General features: G+C 36.6%; 1 protein-coding gene across 1 annotated transcript; it reads left to right on the top strand.

Moving 5' to 3' along the window:
- Window positions 1–571: 571 nt before the first annotated feature.
- Window positions 572–24505, top strand: LOC145691118 (uncharacterized). Its single transcript, XM_081766839.1, has 4 exons — window positions 572–924; window positions 11334–11473; window positions 13477–13626; window positions 22436–24505. Exons 1-4 carry the CDS (start codon window positions 696–698, stop codon window positions 24233–24235), a joined length of 2319 nt encoding a protein of 772 aa, XP_081622965.1. The 5' UTR covers window positions 572–695; the 3' UTR covers window positions 24236–24505.
- The last annotated feature ends 3332 nt before the right edge of the window (window positions 24506–27837 follow it).

Here is a 27837-nt window from a genome sequence, read left to right on the forward strand (position 1 = left end):
ATTTTACGTTAAAAGGTAAACATACGCCAAATTTACGTATAAGTTTCTAGACTCAATCGTTTGGCACAGAGATCATAACTCCTACCGAAGTGATTAACGTCCGAACTTCAAGCCAACTAACCAAAGATAGCATATCTAGAGGTTTGTATTTCTACACACAGTTCCTGCTTCGTCACATCAGTGTTTCCAACACGTACACGTAAAATTTACGTAGTTTACCTTTCTCGGGTTAATCATATTTTTGAACATTATTTTCATCTTATTTTAATGAAAAATGTTTTATGAAAATTTAAAAAATAAAAAACAAATCCTTGGGCCTGGTTTGATCCCATCCCAATAGCTACTTTCATTAGTAGCACGCTCAGCTACGAGAGGCGACAGTATTTAGAGTTTGCTTTCTGCTACATGCCGAGAAACTGATAACGCCAACCAAGCAGAATTGTGTATTTATTTCCTATTTCTGGGAGTATTACTTCTCCGAAGGAGTCGTAATTTAACTTGCTCTAATCCTCATAGCAGTTTACAAATACTTTATGATTGAGATGTTATTTTTATATTAGATATCTACGAGCAGATATCTTGCTCAATATTCATATGACTCTTAGTACCCTCTGGTGGCGAGTTTTATATGCTATTTGTAATACAAATTTTGTGACTTTTAAAGGATATCCACTGGTAGTAATCTATAGTGAAACATGTCTGAAGAAGAAGGGAGCGCTTTAAATGATTTGTTCAAAGCTTTTGTAAGACAAAATATTAAGGACTTCGAAGTGCGCAATGACATGTATTTAGGTTATGTGGAAGGAAAAGAATGTTTTGACACTTTTCTTACAAATATCTCTGTGTATGGTTATTGTTTTGTAATTCGAACTTCCTACAGAACAGAAAAAACAGCCGGAGATGAAAAATTTACGGCCATTAAAGGTAAACATATATATATCCGTTTAGGTAAAGTTTAACTACACCACTGTGCTGTACTGTGTACTGTGGTTAGGTTTAACTACACCACAGTAAATGCAGAGAAAACTAAATACATGGAAGTGCGTAGGGACCGTAATACGGCAAATTGTGGGGGCGTTAAAATATTAAATAATACTTTTGATAAAGTGGATACTTTCAAATATTTAGGATCAATATTAACAGATGAAAATCATATTCACGAAGAAATTAAATGTCGACTAAAAGCAGGGAATTCGTGTTACTATTCGGTTCAAAATCTCTTGTCGTCGCGAATTCTGTCGAAAAATTTGAAGCTTAAAATATATAAAACGATAATCATGCCTGTTGTTCTGTATGGTTGCGAAACATGGTCACTTACTCAGAGGGAAGAACATAGACTGAAAGTATTTGAGAACAGGATCCTGAGAAGAATATTCGGACCCAAGAGGAACGAGAATGGGGAATGGCGGAAACTTCATAACGAAGAACTACATAGTTTATACGGTTTACCCAACATTGTTAGGGTCGTCAAGTCTAGGAGGCTTAGGTGGGCAGGTCATGTAGCTAGAATGGAAGAAAGTAGAAATGCTTTCAAAGCCTTGACTGGAAGACCCATAGGAAAACGACCATTAGGAAGACCTAGGCGCAGATGGGAGGATAATATTAAGATGGATCTCGCAGAGATAGGAATACAAAGTAGAAACTGGATGCAATTAGCTAAGGATAGAAGTCAGTGGAGAGCTTTTGTGAACGCGGCACTGAACCTGCGGGTTCCATAGGCCATAGAGTTAGTTAGTTAGTTAGTTAACTACACAACTCGAAATAATAGTTAAAAATAAGGGGTATGTTTAGTACAAGGGGTCCAGAAGCACGTAAAAAACACAAAATTTACAGGAGAAATGAGTGATGCAAGTACTTAGACGTAACATAACGTAACCAAATCTAACCTAACCTAACATAAACTAACGTAAGCTAACCTGAACTAACCTAAACTAACGTAATATTAGTAGAAATAAGCGAAATTCTATCTTTCGGAAAATTATGCAGGACTTCTACACTAATATAACATAAACTAAACTAACCTAACGTAACCTAAATTAGCCTAACCTAACTTAAACTAATCAACACTACCCTAAACTAACCGAATGTGAACAGAAATTACCAAAATTGCAACATTTTTTAGAGAAAAGAGCTGGACCCCTTCTGCTAAACATAGGCCAAAAATAACTCTTCTACTAACATTCGTAATGTCTTCCAAAAGATTTGTGATGGTTGGCATGACAATACTAGACTTAGCATAGATAAAGTTTAGCAGAGCTATCAGAAGTAATTGTTGAAAAGTTAGAATTCTTTAACGGCATTACTCGAGCAGACGGTTCTGCCAAAGTTTGACGCATTTCTTATATTTTTAGGTTAGGTTGGAGATTTGTACTTTAGCAGAGGGATGCGGTGGCTCAGTGGTAGAATGTTCATCTCTGGTGCAAGGAATCCTGATTCGATCCCAGCTTGCGCCAAGTGTACAAACACTGTGGTGGACAAACACTGTGTGCATGGATTTCCTCGGGGTTCTCCTGTTTCCTTTCACTTTCTTTATTGCTAATCATATGCGCTCCTTTTGCCTCTTCAACATAATTGTGGGACGTAAAACTCTACAACTAAAGATTTTCTAGTAGCACAGCATCCACTAAATGAGAAGCTCTGTTACTACTTGCAAATTAACTGCAGGAGGGCTCAGTATAAATACAGTGCATAAAATACAAATCAATTTTTGGCCTATGTTTAGCAGAAGGGGTCCAGCCCTTTTCTCTAAAAAATGTTACAATTTTGGTGATTTCTGTTTATATTCGGTTAGTTTAGGGTAGGGTAGATTAGTTTAAGTTAGGTTAGGCTAGTTTAGGTTACGTTAGGTTAGTTTAATTTATGTTATATTAGTGTAGGAGTCCCGCATAATTTTCTAAGAAAATGATAGAATTTCACTTATTTCTACTAATATTACGTTAGTTCAGGTTAGGTTATGTTAGTTTATGTTAGGTTAGGCTACATTTGGTTACGTTATGTTACGTCTAAGTACTTGCATCACTCATTTCTCCTGTAAATTTTGTGTTTTTTACGTGCTTCTGGACCCCTTGTACTAAACATACCCCCAATTTTTTACTAGGTGGCCACTAAAAAGCACGAACGCTGTCTTACCGAGGCAGGGCAGGATCGAAGCAAAGGGGCCTGAGCGGAAGCGAGTAGAGGTGTACGCATAAACGAGGGTAGTGGAAGAGCACACTTGGACTTTCACTATTACTCAAAATTCATTTCAATATGATGTGCACTGACAATAATTACATTCATACTTTCGTTCCTTCACAAAAAATGTTTCACATCGTATTTTACCTATAAATTTTCTATTTGGTAGAACCCTCTGCTCGACTGAACCCACGATTTGCGTATAAACCCAGCGTCCTAATATATGATGAAATTACAATGCAAGAAACCGCAACCTCTGCTATATGGCAGTAAAAAGCACACGTTCTATTCCATTATGTGGGACATGCTTACATTCATGTGAACTTCTCTTAGGAGGAAGGGCACTCTTAGTTTGCTAGATAGTGTTTCTTAAGAGAGGAGTTGCATTAATGGGTACTGATTTACCTTAGAGGACTGAGTATACCGGGAGGGCTGGAAAATTCATGAAATCACCAAGAAATAAAAATTGAAACGTATCATTGTAATCATTAGAAAGGTCATATATTGTGAACCTCTCATCCCCTATATGATCGTTTTATCATTGTTATTTCCTTTGTTAGAAGTTCTGTAAGAAGATATGGCGGAGGATTTATGGAAATTCATAAAACTTTGCACGATACTTGGGGTAACACGCTCCCGCATATACAACAGTAGCGAAGTGGGTGAGGCGTTTTAAGACTCTTCATCGTGAGACTGAAGATAGACCTCACTCAGACAGGCCTTCAAGCGCAGTGATCACGAAAAAGATCGACAAAGTGCATGACATGATCATGGAGGATAGGCGCAAATCGATCAAAAGCATTGCTGCGTGTGTGGGGATATCGCGTGAGCATGTGGGTGTCATAATAGCAGAATATTTGGGCATGCGGAAGGTCAGTGCCAAATGGATCCCAAAATGATTGAATGCTGACCAAAAGAGAACACGGGTGCAGATGTTACAGAAAATTTTACAAAAGTTGCAAAATCCTGGTGAGTTCTTGCACAGTGTGGTGTCAGAAAGTGAAACATGGCTACACTACTATTTTCCAGAGACTAAACAGCAATCCATGGAGTGGCGCCACAGCGGATCTCCTCGACCGAAGAAATTCCGAAGCCAAAGATCAGCTGGGAAGGTGCTTGCATCGGTGTTTTGGGATAAGGACGATGTCATCCTTATCAGATATCTTAAAAAGGGTGAAACCATCAATGCTGGGGTTTATTCCAACTATTTGATTGAGCTGAAGGATGCTCTGAAGAAAAAACGTCGGGGAAAAGTGAGCAGTAGTGTTCAGTTTCTCCAGGACAGTGCACCCTCCAGTTTTTTTTTAAACCCTGGGCCCATATGGGTTTTTTCGGGTTTAATTGGGTTTTTCGAAATAATTCAATGCCTTTGGGGTAAAAGTGTTAAAATAGGATTTACATTTCAAGATTGTCATTGTCACAACTTGCAAAAATTTTCTATTCACTGCTGTTTTGAAAAAATGGCCGAAATTTTTAAATTTTACATCGGATCGCCGAGAAAATGTATACAGCAAATTTAGAATGTCTCGTGCTTGTACCCTCAAAATTTTAACTTAAAATACCGAAAATCGCACTTTGTAGCGTAGATAGCTGCTATTTTTTCTTTTTTTAAAAAAAAAGCCAAAATCTATACAAGAAATTTAGAATGTCTCGTGCTTGTACCTTAAAAATTTAAACTTAAAAGACAAAGCTGTAGCCTGTAATGTGTGTGTGGTACAAGGAGACAAACGAACAAATGTAGATGGAGTCATCTCAGGAGCCTCACCTCAGTGACGTTCGCCAAATATGAATACCCCTATTAATTCAAAACGGCAAGTCTTTACTTTGACTCCAACTGTGACTTTAATCGGTTCTTATAGGTTAAGTCACTTCCTCGATCTGTTTGTGCGTGAGTCACATTTTGGAATTGTTCATGCCTTTGGTGTGACGTCTTAGTTCATATTTTTCCCACTAGGTGTCTGTGTAGTCATATGGTAGTTTGTTAGTGTGATGTCACATGTTCTGTGTGCATATATGTGTGTGCTGCTGTTTGTGGCATGCGGGAAGCGCGTAATTGAATTGGTTGAATTGAGTTAGAGAAAACGTATCATGGTTGTGGTCTAAAGTTGAAGATATTTTCGACGTATTGTAAAAGTGAACGTTTATTGGTTTCTTGTTTGTAATAATAGCAAGTGTGCTCGGTTTAATAAAACGACGTGTGTGCGGAAAGAAACATTTATCAGTAATGTTGAGTATTGTGCATGTGTTCTTGGTATCTTATTTTTTCGTGTGTGGAATCAGCAGTTATGAGTTCATTATTCATGAGTGTTTTCCTATGGCGAAATGGTGAGTGTTTTCTTTTTTTAATTCATATTATTTTTATTATTGATTTGTTTTGCATTTGAGTATTAGGCAAAGTATTTGGTTTGCTGCTGCTTGTCCTATTGTCTTGTTGAGATGTAATTTCTTTTTCTTTGTCATGCACTGATTTATGATTAGAGACGAGTGTTTTTTTTTTTTTTTTAATTTTTCCCTTCTTATCTTAGCTTTATAGTAGTGGTGTGATTATTTATTATTATTTTGGATGTTTTTATGGTACTTGAGCGGGGGGTTTGGGGGGCGGTAACCCCCCATTTAGATCTCAAAATTCATAGTCACCGCTTCACCTGAATTGATGTTTAGTAACATTGTGGCCCTTGTACTTATAGTATAATTCTTAACATCGTACATTACTTTCACTGTGTTAGTAATTGTAATCGATTCATGTGATCCGGTTCCGGGAGCAGTTTGGGAATGATTCCTAAACTGCTCCGGGAACCGGATCAGATGAATCGGTTGAAGTCACAGTTGGAGTCAAAGTAAAAATTTGCCTTCAAAACAAAGACATAATTCATGTTTTATAAAATATTTCAAAATGCCTTATATGAAATAAATAATGTAAAATAAATAGTTTTGTTGTTGAAGTTCACTTCCGATACTTTGTGCGTTCAATTACGGGAATTTCCCGAGCACTTGCTGCAAGACGTTTCTTTCCAGAAAATTAATTTAAAACAATTAACAAAGATATAATTCATATTTTATAAAGTAAATGTTTCATGATGTCTTAAATGAAATTAAATACTTTCCAGCTTAAAATAAATAATTTTATTGTTGAAGTATTCAGTTTGGATGGTTTGTGGGTTCAACTCCGGGAATTTCCCGACGTTTTTGTCCCGAAAATGCAGCTTTCTTTACTGTACATCGAAACTTCCACTAGTAACGAAGTTTGAATTGAGCATTAGAAATACTAAGCGTTACGTAGTTTTCGCTACTCCGAGCATTAAGCTTCTTAAATTAGACAAGAATTTTTAAACTATTGTTGGTGTTAATTCTACAGAATGCTTACTTGAAGAGTAGCAACAAATGCTTGAAATAAATTGTTGTTGGAAAACCAAATATTACTGAAAAATACTTGTGTTACCATCAAAGGTAAGAAATAATACTAATAGTTTTACTAACGTATTTACATATTTACTGGTAGTACCGGCCCCTATAGCCTTAAACCCGTCAACGTATGAGGAATAGCGTCCCTCGACGTCGCCGAGTTGGCAACCACATTATTTACGGAAAGTATTTTCTAAAATATAAAATTGCATATTTTACTTCAAATAGGCTATAAACATAATCCATACATTAATTTGGTCTATAATTATCTCAAGCTGTTTTTTTTTTTTTTTAATTTATTCATTCAGTGCACTCAGAACTTTTTAAAGGTCTTATATTGAATATTGTTGTATACCTTAACGTGAAAGCATTTAATTCGCCCAAGGAAGGTCTAAAATCTCATAAAAATCACTTTCAATGTGACCATCTTAGTTGTACCAATTATATACTAACAAAAAGCTCAAAAACCCGGGTGGGTTTTAAATTGGGATTTTTCAGGTGGGTTCAACCCGAAAAACCCAGTGGGTTATTTCGGGCTAGGTCCACTTGGGCAAACCGTGACACCCTCCCACAAGGCTCATCAAACCATGCAATTGCTAGTGGAACTGGGCTTCATCTGTGTACCTCACCTACCCTACTCACCTGATCTGACCCCCTCCGACTATCACTTCTTCCCACATTTCAAATAACATCTCAAAGGCAAACATTTTCCATCCGATGAGGCACTCATTGCGGAGGTGGAGGACTGGTTTCCACAGCAGGACAAGACCTTCTACGTATATCTATATATGACAACACGACCGCCGTACTTTCCACCAGAATTTTCACCAATCCTCTCTTATTTTCTCTGCACCTTTTCATTACCAGCTTCTTTCTTTTATTTCATGTCACACTTTACCGCACTACCGTGTTGAGCCATGAGCTCGTCGCATTTCCGGCAAGCACATGAAAACGTACTGTTAAACATGGAAGTGATAATAGGGAGTGTTGTAAGTCGTGATCTTTATTGCTTGAAGTATCCAAAAGGTGTCCAAGAAGTTCCAGTAAACTATCGTAAGAAACGTACTGGCAGGGATGATAATGTCCGAGAACATATTTAAGGTATGGCGCAACTGACAGGTGTTGTGTTCAAATATCAAAGAAAATAAAAAGAAGAAGCAATTTGAATTACCTGACATGCGAAAGGATAAACCGTTAGGATTTCAAGACATTGGTAATATTCGGTTTCTCGTATGTGTATTAAATTTTTGCAAGAGCGTTAGCTACTCAAATGTGATGTAACATCAGAAATGCAGCGAGCATACGGCATTAACAAAGAGAAATGAATCAATTTATGGCTTAAAATGTTATGCGGTAAACTGAGACGGGAAATAAAAGAAGAAAAATGATACTGAAAAAAGTGCGCAGGATAGAAGAAGGTTTGGTGAAAATTTCATTGGAATGTAACTTAGTTGTGTTGTCATAATGTAGTGTACACGCTTACATACCATCCCTATCCCGCTGCTGCGTGCTACGGACGCACCCTCTCCCTACCCTTTGCCCTTCTTTTTTGACTCGGTTAGATAGCTTTCTTGCTGTTTAGAGGCCACTTAACACAATTGGTTTATGTGTTTAAGTTTGTTCGTATTTTATACTCACTGCTCGTAAAGTAAATCTGTACCCATTTATGCAACTTCTCTCTTAAGAAACTCTATCTAAGACAGTATGAGTGCATTTGCTGGTGAGAGATCACATTTCATGAATAGAGTATGCCTCTATAAAATGGATCAGCATGGTTATAGTTTTGCCATTTATCAACAATCTGAAAACTAAGGTCGCCGTTAATGTTAACTTGCATGCAAATAGTAGCAATGCGAAAATAGAAATCTCAGAAGCTAGTGAACCTGAATTGACGAAACCCACATTTGGAGCAAAATTGGACGCCGCCGCTACGAAATCTTTTAAATTAAGAGAAAAGAAAAAAAAGTAACCTACGGGATGATTTTTTATTGTCCAGTATGATGTAATTGCAGAAAATAATACTACGTGTGAAAATAAACTTAAAAAGTAAGTGTCTTTCGTTCGTCTGTTAAATATTCAGTCTCTTAGAAATAAATGTCTGTCAGTAGAAGCTCTATTGGAGACTACTAATCCGGACATTCTATGTTTAACGAAACAGTAGCTTTTGGAAAATTAAACCCTTTTCATTCCTGGTTACGAAGTACTATTCAAATATTGTAGAAAAAATATTTAAAAAATGCTGGTGTATTTATTTCTGCTTCAACTAATATAGAAACTTACAATTTTATAAACTGTGTACCCCGTATCGAAAACCACTAAATATGCTGCTACTATAGTTATTGTTGTGATTTGGATGTATCTGTATTTAATCTTGAATTGTTGTTTTCTAAAATAATCAGTAAAAGTATTCTGTCTCTGTGACAATTTTAATATAGATGTACTTTTGCAATCAGATAAGAAGGATTTTTTTTTTTTTTTTATACATATGTTAAATTATCATGGCAGAATCGACAACACTGTGACCAACATTAATCCTAGTGAATTTGCATCATCTGTCATAAAATTTGGTCTGAACATCCGTTTAGGACAAACTGTTATTTTAGAAAAAGATATTTGTTTCAAAAAATCATACTATTAAAGAAAAAGAGCGTAATTTCAGTGACGCAAACATACGCAATTTTATTAACTGTTTAGGGGGCACGGTGGCTGAGTGGTAAAGCGCTTACTTCTGGTGTGTGAGGTTCTTGGTTCGATCCCCGACCAAGGAAGTTCGTGGTGGAGAACATGGTGTCCGTGGGATTTCTCGAGATACTTTCGTTTCCTCTCACTTTCTGATTCCACCAATGATTCCATCATCATTCACTTGCCTTACTCATCCGTTTCCTTTAGCCTAAAGAACATAATCGTAGGACATTATACTGAAAGTGTATAGGATCAAAGGATGGTCTAACATAACATTTCCTACCTCCTCCTCTATTAATTACTTTTTAAAATAAATTCCTGATGCGAATCGGACATTGCTTTCGTTATTTAACAGTCACAATGACTCAAGCCAATAAGAAGAAATAGGTAAAGTATCCTTGGAAAGAATTTAAGTCCTGCCCTTGCACAGCAAACAAAACCCAGATGCAAAGTTCATGAGGTACTACAATAATTATAAAAAGACACACAGAAAGGTTGTAAAGTAAGCAAAAACGTTTTACTATGAGAGACTGTTAACTAAGTTAAACACTACAAGGCATGGAAAGTAATAAAACAGGAGACAAATATGAATAACAACATTCCCCAGAATTTAGAACTTACAACTTTAGATAACGATATATGCAAAGAGCCTTATGCAATGGCGGAAACCGACTTTAATTCTTTATACGGTAAAGTAGTCAACAAAATATTTAGTTATTGATTGAAACGTTTTCCCGGCGTCAAGCTTTCTGATCAATTATTTCACGTAGCAAGCTTTCTTTGCTACATCAGCAAATGTGTATCAAATTATATCTGTGGAAAAGAACTTGGAATCTCAGAGTTTATATACATGCTCTTGCTATATCGCTATCACACATATTTAATGAATCCTTTCACACTTGAGTATTTCTAGATTGCTTAAAATTGTCACTAATAAAACCTGTCTACAAAAGAAGAAACGTAAAAAAAATGTAAAAATTATATAGATCCATATCAATATTTCCCGAGACCGCTAACTTGTCGATTATGCCGTGTGGCTTTTGCATTAGTGTTTACCACGCATATATTATCTACAGTACGTTCTCATTGCAGGAATAGTAAACCTGACCTATTCTTACATTTAATAACAACTATGACGTTCTTTTCTAAGCGCAAACAAATTAGAATACGTATAACATATAAGATGCAATTTCGAAAACCCACTGGAGCATTGCAGCAGTGGCAACAGGTATTTTTGTGGAAATCCTGTTATGATCTTAAATTACGCTATCATGATAAAGTAGTACTGTTTGTGTATGTTTATGTGAAAGAGGATGAGGACAACTAACATAATGTATGGGAGACTTTTTTTTTTATTTATAAAAGCTTATTGTGTATTTTTTTCCTTCAATGATCCAGAAAAAAATTTTATCTGAATTTTTAGCATCTACAAGATGACCTGTAAAGGCCGCTGGGTAACGTTAATCTCTCTGTCTTAGTAGGTTCTATTCACTGAAGTCTTGGAAAATGTGGCAGTTTTTTTTTTTTTTGTTTGTTTGCTACTTTTTTTTTCTTTTTTTCTTTGTAACTGACAAACTTGAAAAGAAAGGAAGTTATCTCAATGTTCCATATCAATTCATAAGAGTGTAGTCACTCAGGAGACTACTTAGACAGTCGGCTGGACGCTGGAAAATACCATTATATTTTAAAATCAAGTCAGTAGAACAAGATTTTAACAATGAAAGTATACATGCCAAACGTGCTGCGAGGTATGTGATGTAAGAAATGAGCTACTAAAGGAACGGCGAACCACTTTCGCGTTATTGTGAGTGGCAGCTTAATTAACATGTTCTGAAATTAACTTCCGAACCATTTGAAATTGTATTTGTCTCAATTTAAACATGTGCGTGAACTGGTTTATAATGAACAGATCAATAAGATCTGTGAGAAATTAGTTACAAATTAATCAGGTGTTGCTAACAATTTAATGACAAAAACTGGTGCCGGAACTCGTTCGCTGGTCTACCAATAGTAATAGTATCTGATGCAATGTCCGTAGAGTACTTCATTTATTGATGCTGTTTCTTTCTTTACAGGTCCCTTATACTTTCAGAATAGCAGCGGAGAGGTTGGAATTCCATTCGTTGGTTGCCCATTCCAATTGGAGCAAAACATTCGCTTCGAATGCGCTCATGGACACCATTACTACAAGAAAGACGAGAAGCTACACGATGATGTAAGACGTAACGCGTAAATAATTTAGACATTAGTTTCTAGAGAGCATTTAAAAAAAAGAAATAAAAATTAGCCAATACATCCAATCGCCACATTGGTGCTGATAACCTTCTTTCGTAAAACTTCATTGGTGGGCGTAAAGCAAGAAAATTATGATATTCTACAATGACTAGGAACCCCATATTGATTGGTCAAAAGTGGGTGTTTGTTCCTTAAATTGATTTATTTGACAGTTACAACGATAACGTGTATTTTTTAAATATTGTTTTCAGTAGACTCCCGAGTATCCGGCCTAGTTTTCGTTTATTGTAATGAAATGAGGAAGGCAAGGCGTTGTATTAGCAACATAGTCAAGGCATTGGAAGCAGGCGTCTGCTACGATCCTCCTAAGTGTCGTGTGTAAAAATACAAGTTGTGACAGGAAAAGAGCAGTGTTCTGCTCCTTGTTCATTGTTTCGTTAGTGTGTAACGGACCTCAATGGAGTACGCTTGTCGCTGTCCCTGATTATAACTGTACAGTGCTTTGTAAATTGTTCCTGGGGTATGCTTAATGAGTTCATAGAACTCCGGCCTGCCCTTCCGCCACATTAGGCCTGATAATCGGGAGTCTACTTTATTTTATTTTTTATTTAGAGCAGAAAGTGCTATATTAATTGCACTAGCTACACAGTAGAAGAAAATGTAATATTTAATGCCATAAAAATGTTAATTTTGTGATGTTTATTTTTCAGTTGTTAGGTGGAAGTGATTCTTTATCCGTTATCATGACGTTGATTTGGTTACCGAGGAAGTAGTTTAGTCTTTATGTAAATGTTGCTACATAGAACAGACGAGTATTATGAATCAAGACGCCAATTTAAGACTGACATATGTTACTGAATTGTAAAGTAAATTCCAATTTTTGTGAAATATATTATTTTATTAATCTCAATTTGACCTATCATTTTGGATGTCTTTATTGCAAAAGCTTTTTGTAGAACTTCTTAGTGTTAAGTCTTAAGGAAAGCAGCAATGGCTTATTTCCTGGTTGAGCATAAACAGTTGTGTATGTTTTTTGTTGCCTTGTTAACGAAATGTCATTGGCTTACAGCACCGATGAAACACACAGAATTATTATAAAATTCAAAATGAAGTGATTTTACTATTCACCTTAAATACAAAAATGAACAACTATTAGTCCGTGACTGATATATATATTTATTTAGCATGTTACAGTATAGCTATGAGTGAAATTATTTGGTAGAAAATACCTAAAGATTACCATAGTATATTTATGTTAAGTAAGTGGTGAGGTAGTTACAGACGGCACCTTTAATCCATTGCGGTTCTTTTATATTTCCATGTTTCTTCTGAACAGGTATCAATTACTTTGGTAAGTTAGAGCGTTGGTATATAACGGTATATATTTCAAATCTTATGTAAAAATGCATTGCTCCTTGAAGATATCAAATAGTAAACTTATTTTGAAGCATTTCTTTACCTATGTTGTTTTTTTGTTTGATATTTTTTGAAGCAAATGTAGACGCGCAGCCCAGGTTTACAGGAACAACTTTCACAATAATAAAGTGTTTGTTTCATGCCCGTTCTGTTGCTTTCTGTCACTACACGCAGCACAGTTCTTGTATGTGTTTCTCTCCGCTTCATACAAAAGTGCATTCTACCGTTCAACCTTTTCGCATGGTCCATACCAAATGGACACCCCTCTTGGTTTCCTTGTTGCATACATCTCCAATAAACTATGAGTTTTTTCGCAAAACATTGTGACTCATAGCTTGTGTGTTCGATTTTTTTTTTTTGTTTTGTTCAGAGCATGTCGAGCATGACCCGACGTAGAACTGGAATAAACAAAATCAAATGTCGAGTCCCACCCGACAAAGGACCATAAAGACTTAAATTGGTAACGTTACCGTAAATCTTAAAATAATGCGGTAGTAATGTATTCTCAGTTCTGTATTGTTGTATAATATTGGATGAAATAGTGATTAAGATATTTGTCTCCGCCAGGTGTCAGTAGCGTCGTCTGAACGAAAGAAGCGCAACCGGATTCGGGAGTCGAAGAAAATTGGTTGTCCAGCGAAGCTTATTGTGCGATGCATTCGCATGTTTCCTGATTATGTGTTCACAGAGCCACCGCATTGGAGGAAAAAGAAACAGGTATTTGAACATCATAAGCTACTTCTTTAAATTGAGTAATTTCAGGAAGGACATGTAAACATGATACTCAATTAACAGCTATGATATAATAACGATAAGGGAGATTTTGTTACGGCCGTACTGCTATTGTGAGTAAATTAAAAATGCTTAGATTTACACAATTTATTACACAAAGTAGCTATAAAATGATCGTAGACTACAGAGTTTGTTTAACTCTTATAGATCCATAGTACGTTTTGGTATCATATTGCAGTATTGTCTTTAAACGCTTATTTAGGTCCTATAACAGGCATTTAAGCCTTTTTATTGGTCAAGTCAGACATGGACCAAAGAACACCCTAGATGTATTTTGAAACCAGATGGTCAACCTGTTGGCGCCAAATTGGAACGGGGAGGCGTGACATCTTATTTTATTCTTGAGACAACTTTCAAAAAGTTTTCCCGCCCTTAGCTTTCAAGATATCATATTAAAATTTTGCATACGCATTGTGTACACCTCTAACAATTTATTAGATTTATTAGATTGATTGAGATTTATTAGATCTCTATGTCAAACCAGCCCCAAAGGTTTCAAAAAGGGGATTTTTCCGGAAAATTTCCCGTTTTTTAGTGTATGATATGACAAGCGAGTGGTGCCGTTGGAAAGTTTGCTCTATTGTGAAAAAAAGAAGTATGAACCATGATCCTACGGTACCTGCTTCACTGAAGGTCTAAAATTTGCCTAAAAAAAGCGAGGATCGTATAAGGGTTAAAGCCGTATTTAGTTACATGGACAAATTTTCTGCGAGTGTAGTCACCATTCATAATGATTTGTAATTTATCTTTCATTTACTCTAAATTACATCTATTCACTAAAGAGTTCGTTGTTCATGTAAGAAAAAAATATCATTCTGTATGAGCATTAGATGCAGGAATACTCAACAAAACCAAGAATTTCGTTCTATTTCCAAACATATCTTATTCTTCCTCTTGCCTCTGTCATTATAAATAACCATTGTTCATAATGTTAGCATCAGGGGAAATTTTCGCTTATTGAACGAAAGAAGTACTGATCATATCGATTGATTTTAATGCATTGTTGACGTTATACTTGTATTGCAATGGAATCGATAGTACAAGAACATTAGAAGATACGAGGTTCAATCAAAAAGATCCCGAGCTCTTTATTACCACCCATTTACTTAAGGCATCTTCGAAACACACTTACTCTACCGCTTCTGCGATTGCTGTTAGTACCTCCCGAAGTGAAGCGGTCGTGTTGGTTTTGATTTCTTCTACGGTGGCAAAACGGGTACCTTTGAGATCCACTTTTAGCTTGAGGGATAGCCAAACATCCGATGGTGCTCAATTGCTTTCAAAACTATCAAAGTCTCTGAAGCAGATTTTCCTCAAATTGCGCATGAACTTGATGTTTGTACGGTTGCTAAATCTGTGAAATTGCGCCGTCTGATATCCGCACAATCTTCCGTTCAGCTACATTTCTCGTACCCTGCCTGTTATGACCTGTTTAGACTTGTTAAATTCATAAATAGGCAACCTAAGAACTATGCTGCACAATATTCATTGTGATTACATCACAAATGCCAGAACTAGAACAACATTCCGGGAACTTTCTGACAGCTTCTCGTATTTCAATGTAGAAGTGTTACGCAAACATTTCTTCTAATTGCTGCCTTTTATGTATATGGAATGTGAGCTTCTGAATTAAATAAAAGAGGGAAAAAGGAGAAAGTTTAAAAATTGTTGCAAATACGATGTTGTATAATGCCGAAAGTTGATAACCCCACTGTCGATTTGTAGGTTTCTTAAGCTTTTTCGCATGCTGAATACATCTGCATTGGCATATATCTAGACATAGAGGAAAACCTAAAATATTTGGGGGCTCTTTTTGATTTCTTGCAGGCCGTGCGCTTTCATTTGCGCTTCATATTCTGACTTTCAGTAGCATTGTTTGCAAGATGTCGTTGTTCATTAACAAAACGTATTTTAGTTCGTAACAATATAAGGGACGCTGATAAATATGACGTTTCAGTACTAGTGAGGAAATAAATAAATAAAATCATAACATAGAAAGGGCTTATAGATAAATAGTTAGTGTTCTCGTTTCGCAAGTGAAAGGATTCGTATTCGAATCCTGTGAGTAGCCTTTTTGACTGGGATTTCGTGCGGTTATTCTTCAGCCCTGCCACGTAAATATTCCCTAAGTGTTATAATAATAAATTAAAACAAACATATTTTTAACCTTTCAATGCGTTTTGTTTTACTTAATAACGTAATAGAATGCATATTAATAAGAGAAAGTTAACATTTTGTACTCATGGTATTTCGTTTTTAACATTTGGATACTTCAGCGAGTATACAATTTTTCCTTTATTTTGTTCATTCGAATATTTAGACCTCAATTGGCGCTGAGGTCTTCTTCTGGGAATGTTTTCTACAAAGGAAATCTTGAATTCTGATGGTCACATATCTTGTTCTATGCCCTCATGGTACTTTAGGTTACAACAATGCTAATTTGTACTGAATGTATAGATATTAAAACTATTTGATTAATAAACTGATCAATCAGACTATTAACATTTATGAATAATATGCATCGTGTTTTTGATTTTTGATTTTCAGTGTTGCCAATTCCCAAGACTGTAGGTATTTGAATTTGTTAAACATTCCCTAAATTGAATCTTGTAGAAAATTTTTCATGCCTATTATCTATTTATATGTTAAAAGTTTTCTTGTGTCATGTAATCCCATTGCTTATCCTGGTTTACTTGTGGTTCTTTAGTTCTTATTGCTATAAGACTCATAAGTTGATCTTTCTTATTTGCGTAGCTGGTAAACAAAAACGAAAATTTCTTACTCCTGAAATATTTTGGTCCTGCCTTTGACTTCCTTCAAATACTTCTTTCCTTCTCTATTCCTAATTGTCTGAGTGTAAAATTCTTTTCCAGCTCTATCTGGTGCTACTGTAAAGAAAAATGACTAAAACAAAGATGCGTTACACCTAGTACCGAGGGGTAGGGTTCAAATTATCCCGCATCAAATGATTACTTTTTTTAATAAAAATAAAATAGATGATATTGTAATATACTCCTAAAACTAATGAAGTGAACATTACATTCAATCAATGAAAAAAAAATCAAGAGTTCTAAGGAAACGCTTTATCCTACAGAAAAGTCGAAAATTTGAACGTGCGGGCGAAATTGACACCCTTTATGGATACTTCCAGAGCTAAGTTCATATATGATGTGATTTCATTTTGGCATAGCAAAGAACCTTCAAATACAGGGCATTACAAAAATATATGACAATATTTTGGAAACATATTAAAATAAGAAAAATAAGAAAAAAAAATCATATGGACCTGTGCTCAAAAGTGCAGAGTTTCGGAGTTATAAGGTGCCGAAAACGTGAAACAAATAAATGTCAAAAGTTCATAGCTCCACTACTATGGAACCTATCGTATTCGGATCAAGACATCACTGAGGAATTCCTATGTGAACTATCCAAATATCCATGTTTAAGGATGTTCCAGTACTTCCATACCATTTTTAGAGAAGTAGGAGGAGAGTGATGAAGTATTCCCAAACATCCTCTCTAAAAATTGGTGTGCATGCACTGGAGCATTCTTAAACATGGATATTTGGATAGTTCACATAATAGTTCCTCAGTGATGTCTTGACCTGACTACGATCGGTTCTACAGTAGTGGAACTATGGACCTTTAAAGTTCATTCTTTCACGTTTTCGGCACGTTATAACTACGAAACTATGAACTTCCGAGCACAGGTCCATATGAACTTTTTTTTTTTTTTATTATTATTATTTTGATGTGAGAAATCTATTCCCAACATATTGTGACAATTTTTTGTAGCACCCTGTGTATTTCAAAAAGTAATCAATAAAATCAAAATTCCAGTTAATTTCAAAGAAAGAAAGAAAAAAAAGAATACTTCTGCATATAAATCAATAGGCACTTCACGCCCTTAAATCTTGTAATAGGAAAAATGATATCCATTTATCAGTTTTATATTTTTGGGTTTGTTTTGTCCTTACGTGAAAATTTGTAAATCCTATTTTCTTCGTGTGTCCAGCATATCTATACTGTAACCATTTTCCGTATGCAGATCAAAAGTTAATTTCAGTTAGTTTCAACATCTTGTTTTATTGAAACTTAAAAAAAATAAAAAAGTAAAAAATAAAAAAAAAATAAATAAAAAATCAGTGCCATAGTTTAGTCACGTACCTAAAATCTTCAAAGTTCACTGTCCGGTTAATAAAAATAGCGTCCGGTATGGACTTAATCAGTTCAGACTGAGTCCGATGCTTCTACCATGTAAAGTTCTTCGAGGTAGAGCAAATTATACACGGGAATGTTATCTCCCACTACCAAATTTTATTATAAAAATCATCCTGTTTATAAATAGTATAATACAAATCACTCTGATATAAATAATCCTCTAATAACTGGGTAAAGAAAGGTATCCCAAGGCCCGAATAGTCTAGAGAAAGGTCTCTACAGAGCTCCGAGCAAGTTAAGTGGGTTGGATTTAAGATCCCCAATGCTTCACAGTTGCTGTTCCAGTGTGGCTCTTCTTCGTCACATGACTAGCGATGGCGCTAATGGCCCTGTTGTCTGCCACTGTAGTAGTTCGTAGTGAACGTACATGGTGTTGTTTGTAACTACAGAGTGGCCCAAAAGTAGGTATACAGCCCAGTACTGATCAACTCATTGTTTTTTATATCATTTCTTATTGTTATGCATCAGGTAGACTTAGTTTCATTATTATTTGTTCTTAATGTGTTTTTACTTAGATCTTACGTTCGAAAGAGCCAAAGCAAATAAACTCATAAAGTAGAATGTTATACTTAATCAATGCAGGGGTGTATATCTACTTTTGGGCCACCCTGTATAAGCACGTGTTGGATGTTTGTAAGTAGAACCATGTGTGGGATATTACAATGTATTTTAGCTGTCAGAAACACTTCGTGGGGATTGCAGCAGAAAAAGGTTGAACTATTTTTTCCATATATATATATATATATATATATATATATATATATATATATATATATATATATATATATATATATATATATATATATATATATATATAACACTGAAATGAACTTTTTAATCAAGATACGATAGATTAATTCTCAATAACTTCATAAACATATTGTAGAATGTGGTTACGGATCGTTATTTTATTGTTTCCATTACGATAATCGTTATAATTTCCCAGATATAGGGCTAGTAGATTAGTGCAGCTACGAAACATCTCATGGCCACCTTAAACTACGCTGAATGCAGCGTCGGCACTGGAAATGTTTTAGGGATAGAAGCGTGATTTAACCATTGATATTGTCTTCTGCCCATACGAAATTCATTTTTCCTTGCATGAGTGGATGTGGTCAAGAAATGGATCGTTTTCGCCGCGGAAGAGCAGCAGCAATGTAGAGTAGAATTTAAAACATGGAAATTTTGATTCTCGGTCAATTCGTGTGACATCCATTTATCTTTTCCAAATGCACTGCTACGGCCGAATAAACAACTCTTTAGTTCGTCTGCAACCTCTCGTGTCGTTTCCACGGATTTGCTTCGGTGATCAATAACCTTCAATTGATCCTCACCAACAACGTCCATCATCTTATCTTCCAAATATGAGTTAGTACAGTAGAATTTTCGAAGTTAAGTCTGCATTGTATATTCGCTCACACCTTTCACAGTTCATTAATGTTTTGAGCTGTTTAGGCACTTCTTTTACAAAAATAATCTTTTGGCATACTATTTTTTCAGTTTGAAAATAGACGAAAGTGTAGAGATAGCTAAAACGTGCAGAACACAAGCTCTCGAATGACATATAGCAGTAATATTCAGACAGTATGGCTACAACCATGTATATGAGTGAAAGTACCCAAAATCTTACATCAAATTTTCAACAACTCGATATGTGGCAATACTGAAATAGTTATGCAAACCATCAGAAAATAATATAGTTGAAAATGTCACTTTATTTTGAGCTTTATGAGTCATGCTAATTACAAGCCGCTACTGGTTAAAGAAAAATACAGTTGGAAGGGGAGTTCGATAAGGATGCTGTCTCTTTCCAACAATATTTTATATCTATCTAGAAGAGATCGTGAAAAAAAAAAAAAAAAAAAAAAAAGCCTACTAAATAAAGACGGCATTCAGTAGGAGGTAGAATGATTAGGTGTATACGGTTTGCAGATGATATGGCGCTTGTTGCAGAATCTAAAAAGAGAATCAATAAGATGTTAGAAAACTCGAAAAAGGAATGTAAAGAATACGGAATGAAAATAAACGTTAGAAATACAAAAGCCATGGTGATTGGAACGAAGGGGTCGGTGTCAAATGTGATTTTCCTTCAGTTTGATTTTTTTTAAAAAAATATAATTTTCTACAAGTGAAATCGACAATGGCAAGTGAAATATTCAGTGTATTTTGTTTTTAGGTCATTCATGGTTTATTTTTATAGTGATCTATGAATAAAAGAAACAATCGTTAAAATGTCAGGGAATTCTTTTCCACAAGAGCTTCAAAATGCGAAACTTTATTTGGAAAATGCGACAAAACACGAAATATGAAAAACAAAACGCGAAATTTTAAAATTCTTAGTGCAAGAAACTCGTGCCCTAAGATGTTGCAAAGTTCACGAGTCTAACACCGTTATCATTACTTTCCTTATGCAAACTTTCGTTCCCTATAATCGGTTTGAAAATATCCTCTCGTCCTACCTTCGCATTGAAATCCCCTAATAGAATCTTCATATGGTATTGCGGGAGTTGGTCAAATATCCGTTCCACTTCTTCGTAAAAACTATCTTTTATATCGTCACCCTTATCTTCAGTTGGAGCATGTACATTTAAAACAATAATATCACACCACCGTCCCTTAAGAGTAATAAAAGAAAGTCTGTCAGTAACAAATTCAACCCGTTTAATTGCTGGTAATATTCGTTTGTGAACGAAAAACCCTGTTCCTAACTGGTGATTTTTATTTCCTTCCCCGTAAAAGAACGTAAAATTTCCGGAATTCTCAGATCCATTTCCTTCCCATCTAACTTCCTGAACTCCTACTAAGTCCATCCTGTATTTCTCTCACTCACTCGTTACAGATTTTAACGCGCCTGCACTATAAAGACTTCTAATATTCCATGTTCCAAATCTCATGTCCATTTTCTTTTGCTGATGTCGTGCCAAGTTATCAGTCCTTGTCCGAGGCTTTTGTGAATGTTTCTGAACAAGTACCTTTTTTTACAGGATGAGGGTGTTAGCCTTACCCAAACCCCCAAGCTGGAGGACCACTCCTAGTCGTCTGTCCGCGACTGCTTATTCAGTATATTCGCAGCTAACCTCTATATCTAGAGGCCTTCTCCTCGATCCGCAACCTGAGGACGCGCCATGCCGTGGTGACAGGAACCCACGTTACACGGTTTATTAATTATTATATTAATATAAATTAATGAATGCCTACTCATTTTAATTATTGAATTGTTACATTGTATACTTCGTAAAGTCAAAAATTATAAATTTGTATTTACTGTACGTACATAGATATGTTGACAATAAGCGACTGTTAGGAAAATGATTGTTGAAATTTCTTTTCCATCACTGCATTTCCTCTGGTTAAAAAATTAGTTTGCAGTGCTTTGGAGCAGCTGCAGGTGGGAACACGATAATGTTTGAGACATATTGGCGACTTTTTTGTGTGTGAAAATAACACCTGCCTCATAAAGCAGTAAATAACTGCAGTAGCAATTCTCTACCTAAGTGATAAGATATCTTCAACTACAAGAAACTAATAGAGTTACAGTTTATATTTATTATGGTGTATTTTTTTATTATTATTTTAGCAGCTACTAGCTACGAATGGCCAATTACAGAATTTTTACTTTTAAGAAAGTAAAATGGGAAAAATTTCGGATTTTGGAAAAAATCCGGATTTTTTTCCGAAATCCGGAATTTTTGCAAAATCCGAAAAGTACAATTTCCGAGTCCGGAAAATTTTAGCCATCCCTAATATATATATATATATATATATATATAAGTGATCGAAAATGACCGATATTAGTGTCGAATCCATAGATTTCGAGATCGCTGAGACGAACAGTGATGCCAGTTTTGATGCCGTTTAAATCCATGACACTAAAAACAAAAATAGGATATTTTACGGGTTCTAACCTTATGCATTTAACATTTTTATTTTAACCCAGCAAAGCGGGTAATCGATGCTAGTTTGTAATATGATATTAACCATTTCCTTTATTAAGTTATTTTTTATTGTACTTATTTTACAGATACCACTTATTTTTAAATCCTTAATTGTATTTCTGTTGCTTCTCATAATGTTTTATATGCGCCCACACATGGTTCTTCTAATATCTGACGCGATTTCAATTTTTTTCCTGGTACTTATGCTAATGCTGACGTTTCTGATAGATTTCATATTATATATTACATCATTTTGAAATTCAATTAATCCATACCTTCCATGTATAAGTGTATCGTCTACATATCGAAACCTAAAGTTCAGTTTCAGTTTAGCTGTTTCTAAGGCCTTCTGTTCCCAAAACTCTATATAGAAATATATAGAAATGGCTATAACTGGTGATAAAGGCTGCCAGTTGCCGTTGGAGGTCATTTCGAATAAAGTGAAACACCGAGTATTAAAAGGTTTATTTATTTAATTAAAAATTAGACCTGTTATATCTATAACATTATTTCATTGTTAACTATTTTGGGAAAGAAAATTAGTTTGCTAATGAGCTTGAATGATTTGTATGTTGCAGGTGGTAGACGTAATGAAGAAAGACATCGAGAAGTTCAAAGACTCAGTCAAAACTGTTTTGAGATATTACGTCAGCCTATCTCCGGCGTCCCAACACTCTCACACAGTGACTGCAGCCAAATTAGGTGGAAGACTGCACCCAGCTGTAGCCAGTGAGATCACTCGCCTCGTGCAAGAAGAGAATGTGTCTAGTGTCAAAGCGGTGAGAGTTCGTTTGCAAACGTTCGTGGAGAAGATGTTTCCTGATCCGCTGTCAAGGCCAGACGGAATGAATGTAGTGTTCTACCCAACCAACAAAACTATTTATAGCCATATGTACGAGGTGATGGGCCAGTCGAAGAAATGCGGCAAAAGAGTAAACAGTAGTCGACAAAGGAAAATTAAAAGGATAAAAGAGAGTGAGGACCGTGATTCCTTGGGAGATGCTGTTATCAGATGGTCCAACTTGTTTCCGGGTGATTGCTTCTTCTATCAACACGACGTGTTCACATACACAAAAACATCATCAGTGTTATATTGCCACCAAACCAAATGGCAACAAAAAATCTTATCTCGATATGGCAACCTTGTGTGCATATTAGATCCAGTGTACAAGACTATTAAATGCAATTTTCCTTTGTATTTTGTGTTAGTAAAAACTAATGTGAATTATTGCGTCGTGGGAACATTTGTCCTTAATAAAGAGAGCACGAACTCTTTCGTTGAAGCTCTACAAATGCTATTGTCGTGGAATTCAGACTGGCGGCCGAAATATTTCCTAACTGATTGTTCGCAGGAGATAATCAAAGCTATAGAGAAAGTATTTCGTGATTGTAAAGTGTACTTTAGCCATTTCCATCGTGAACAAGAGTGGGCCAAATGGCTTTCCAAAAACGGTTCTATGCCTGTTGGTACTGAAGATTTCAAACGCCAGTGGCAAGCTATTGCCGAGAGCCGCACGGACGAAGAATTCCATTCTCGTGTGAAAGCATTAAATGAAAATAAATTGTGGAAAGCAACTGAACGAACTGTACAGTATTTTAATGATAATTTCTTATCGATTCCTCAGAGATGGGTGACTACTTTCTTGGATGAAGAGTATATTGTAAACTTAAAAATTAACAATGGAATTGAAGAACAGCGAAAGTTTCTGAAGCATCACAAACTCAGGCAATATTCTGGAGACGCTTTGACTCAGGTTCTGGCGGAAATAGTTGAAGAATATTTACCAGATGCATGTTCCAAATACTGGACTCAAAACTGTGGTTCTAATAGTAAAACGTATAGCAAACATATCCCAGCTTATTTACACGATCGGCCGGAAAATTTTGTGAAACATGTGTTGCAAAAATTAAGTTGTGCGCGTGATGAATACAACCGCGACAAGATTATCAATATGTCGGATGGCGTGTTCATTGTCCGATCCGAAACGAGTGAGAACTCTTGGTACATCGTCAGCTTCAATCCTGTTAGTTGTAGCTGCGATGACTTTTTCAAATGGATTTTTCCCTGTAAGCATATGTGTGCGGTTTTCATGTATATTCCAGGTTGGGACTTTCATAAACTTGCCAAACAATACACCGAAAGCATATTCCTTAAAATTGATTTCAGTTTCTCTGCAGAAATAGATCCCATCAGTGTTAGTAATGATGATGATGATGATGATGATGATGATATTAGTGTTGACGATGAGGCAGATTATATTACAGAAGTTGTGGTAACAGACGCTTCTCATTTGCAGGGATTTGAAGTTACAGAAGTGGTAGTAACAGATGCTTCTCATTTGCATGAGACTTCCCGAACGGCTAGCAAAGGTAGTTGAATTCACTTCCAGTTGTACTGAAGTTACTGCATTAGAAAATGCCGTTGAATTTGTGGAACATGCCGATTGTATAAAATAAAAAAGAAAAATATAGGTAATCTATATGGTGTGTAAACAGATAAAAAGTAATAGAGTACGAAATAATTATACGTATATTGTAACAAAAGCACGTTCATTCAAAATATTTATAGGTAACTCCCTTATTCAAAGCAGGAAGAAAGATATCTACAGAAGTTGTTCAGCCTACGTTTGGCCGATTTCGTTCCTTCCCCCTCCCGGGCAGAATGGACTCACCCGACCTGGCTTGAGGCGTCCTGCAGTGTTGTGCAGTGGCTTCCTAGGAACGGAGTTGTTTTTCCGCGCGGACGACAATAATGCACAAAACGACCATTGTTGTAAGTGTTGTGTTAAATTTGTTTCCAAGTGTGTGGGTTTCCGCTCTGTGACCAAAATGCCGCCCAAACTAAGCCGGTTTTGGGAAGGCTATGTTGCAGCTCTTTATGAAGTGCAAGAAGAATGGTTGCAACATCAGTTTAAGTGTTATGTTATTAAAAACTTATTAAAAAATGTTATTAAAAAGTACAAGGGCAACGAAGCTCCACCATTTGGATCAACAACGAAGTTACCTATGGAGCGGGAATGCACCAAGGCCAGCTCCAACATGCAGAGGAAACTTCGCAAAATGGCAATGCAAGAAAATCCGCCAACACAAAGGTGTATGGCTAATCGTCTTGACGTGTCTTTGGGGACTGTGAGCCGAACGTTACACCATCAACTCAAGCTGGAAAAAATCATGAAAACTCGCGGCCATCTTCTCACGGATGCCCACCAAAAGGAACGAAAGTGTAACGCCCGGAAGCTGTACGAACGGCAACTGGCAAAACAAAGGTGGATGTACGTCGTAACGCTCGATGAAGCATGGATTTACCTTTCCGACTGTGGCAAACCGAGAGAAAGGCGCCAAGAACTTCAGAAGGTGGGTCCGTGTCTGTAAAGAATCCTTCCCAAAAGGGTTCATGATCGTTACTGGCTACTGTTACCGAGATAAACTGAAGATTCGTGGTGTGGCAAAGAACTGAAAAATCGCAGTATTTTCAGGAGCAGATCATGCGGCCGATCTACGAGCATGAGATTCCAACAATATATGGAAATGACGCCAATCTGGTGCGCATTCATATGGTCAAGGCCTCATCACATACCTCACGGTCGTCCCTCGCATTCTACAGGGAGATGGAGGAGGCAAGTGATATAAAGGTGATGCCTTTCAATGAGGTATCTGTTAAATCTCTAGATGCAAGTCCTATGGACTATTGTGGATTTGGATTGCTGAAGCGGGCTTTGCGAAAACGGCGTGTGACAACTGTGGAAGGACTTTGGAAAGCTGTGCAAAGATAATGGGACAAGATTTCCCCCCCCCCCCCCCCCCGCCAATTCTTCAGAGGAGCTTATTACAGTGGAAATTACGCTGCCGCTATTGTTAAGAACCAAGGGAAACACATCGAGCACTTACGGACCTGGCGCCATGGATTCTTCAAAATTTTTAGGTAAGTCGAAATTGGCCAAGTGTATACTGAACAACCTCTGTACATACGAGGTGTGGCAATTAAATAACGAGACTGCCCACCTCCTGTTGCACAGGACCGTGAGGGGGAAGTAGCTAATAATGTTGTTGATCTTGAACCTTCATGAGCAGCCACTGTTTGTTTCATGATTCTGAAAGCTTTTCTTTTCTTTGCAGGCTTGCATGAAGAGTACAGTGTTCTGTAGTAGTGCCGGAATCATGGTGAATAGTAAAGTTGAGCAGCGCATTAACATCAAATTTCTCGTGAAATTAAACAAAACACCGACGGAATGTTGTGCAATGTCAAAAGAAGTGTATGGTGATAATGCTGTCACGTGCGCGAGTTTTCGAATGGCACAAACGATTTTCAGAAGGTAGGGAGTAGGTTGAAGATGATGAACGACCCGGCCGCCCTTTGAGTTCAAGAACGGACGAAATTGTTCAAAAAAATTAATGAACTTTTGCGGAAAGACAGACGTCTGAGCATTCGGATGATCGCAGATATGACGAACATTAACAGTAAGACAACTTTTGCATGACAATTTAAACATATGCATGACAAAAGTTTGTGCAAAAATTGTCCGAAAAACCTCTCTCAGGAACAAAAAGACATTCGAAATACCATTTGCTGTGACGTCATGGAATGACTAAAAGCAGAACCAGACTTGCTAACACATGTCATCACATGTGATGAAACATGGATTTTCCAGTATGACCCCGAGACTAAGCGTCAATCCATGCACTGGAAGACTTCCACATCGCCAAGAATGAAAAAAGCACGAATGGGCAAGGTCAAAGTGAAGGTAATGCTCATCGTTTTTTTTTCGATATCAGAGGTATCATCATGACTGAATGGGTGCCTCAGGGTCAAACGGTGAATTAGACCTACTATAAAGAAGTCCTAGTCAAGCTGAGGGAAAGAATAAGGAAAAAGAGACCGGATTTGTGGAAGAACGATGCATGGATCCTCCACCAAGACAATGCGCCTGCCCATAATACCTTTTCTGTAAACAGTTTTTAGCAGCCAAGCGCATTCCTGTGCTAGACCATCCTCTGTATTCCCCAGACCTGGCTCCCTGTGATTTTTATCTATTCCCAAAAGTGTAAAGTGCATTGAAGGGAACACATTTTCAGTCTGTGGAAGAGGTGAAACGAAAAACGGCAGAGTTGTTGAACAGGGTGACGTCTGATGACCTACAGCATTGCTTTGAACAATGGAAGGCACGTATGCAGCGGTGTATAGATAGGGGAGGGAATTATATTAAAGGCGAAAACAGTCAATTGCAACCTTCTTTGCAATACATCACATTTATGACACGTCTCGTTATTTGTCATATCTTTATATATTGTGCCACCCAGTAGTGCAGTATTATTTCAACTATTGCTTATCAATTTTGGTATAGCATAAATGAAATAACTAAAGGTAATCACGGTCCATTAAACTATTATTGGGCAGCTGGGATATTCCATGTCAAATCAGCAAGTCATCAGACTTGACCATCTCAGATTTTTGTATGGGGATGCGGTGGCTCAGTGGTAGAGCGTTCATCTCCTGTGCTTGGGGTCCCTGGTTCGATTCCAGCTCGCGCCGTGTGGACTTTGTGGTGGACAAACACCGTGCTCGTGGGTTTTCTCGGGGTTCCCCCGTTTCCCCTCCACTTTCTTTATTCCACCATTTCACTTATCTCTCATCCTCACCGTCTCCTTTAGCCTAACCGGCATAACCGTGGGGCGTAAAACTTACAAGATTTCATTTCATTACAGATTTTTGTAAAAATTGGTGGACAGCTTTATTACAGTGCAATGGGATCCCAAATATTACCTCTCTCCTGCTGAAAGTGTCCCCATACAGGGTGTTCAAAAATTTCAAAAAAGGACATTTTTTCGTTACAGTGATTATCAAAAATTGTCATAAAGTGGTTAATATGTGCACTAAAGACATGGAACAAACACCATTGAAAAGCTTAAAGATTGCTCTACAAACCATACCGTATTAAAAAGGCCTGTACAATAAAAAGAAATAATACTTCAAAAAATCAAA

The sequence above is a fragment of the Thermobia domestica genome, chromosome 7, assembly GCF_964235325.1.
Source record: "Thermobia domestica chromosome 7, izTheDome1.hap1.1, whole genome shotgun sequence".
In the NCBI taxonomy this organism is placed as follows: domain Eukaryota; kingdom Metazoa; phylum Arthropoda; class Insecta; order Zygentoma; family Lepismatidae; genus Thermobia; species Thermobia domestica.

What these genes read in the sequence shown, in the direction of transcription:
- LOC145691118 (XM_081766839.1), top strand. Translation starts at nt 696, where the DNA reads ATGTCTGAAGAAGAAGGGAGCGCTTTAAATGATTTGTTCAAAGCTTTT. An exon ending in AAAATTTACGGCCATTAAAG is followed by an intron (nt 925 to 11,333) that starts GTAAACATATAT and finishes CTTTCTTTACAG; the next exon opens with GTCCCTTATACTTTCAGAAT. An exon ending in ACGAGAAGCTACACGATGAT is followed by an intron (nt 11,474 to 13,476) that starts GTAAGACGTAAC and finishes TGTCTCCGCCAG; the next exon opens with GTGTCAGTAGCGTCGTCTGA.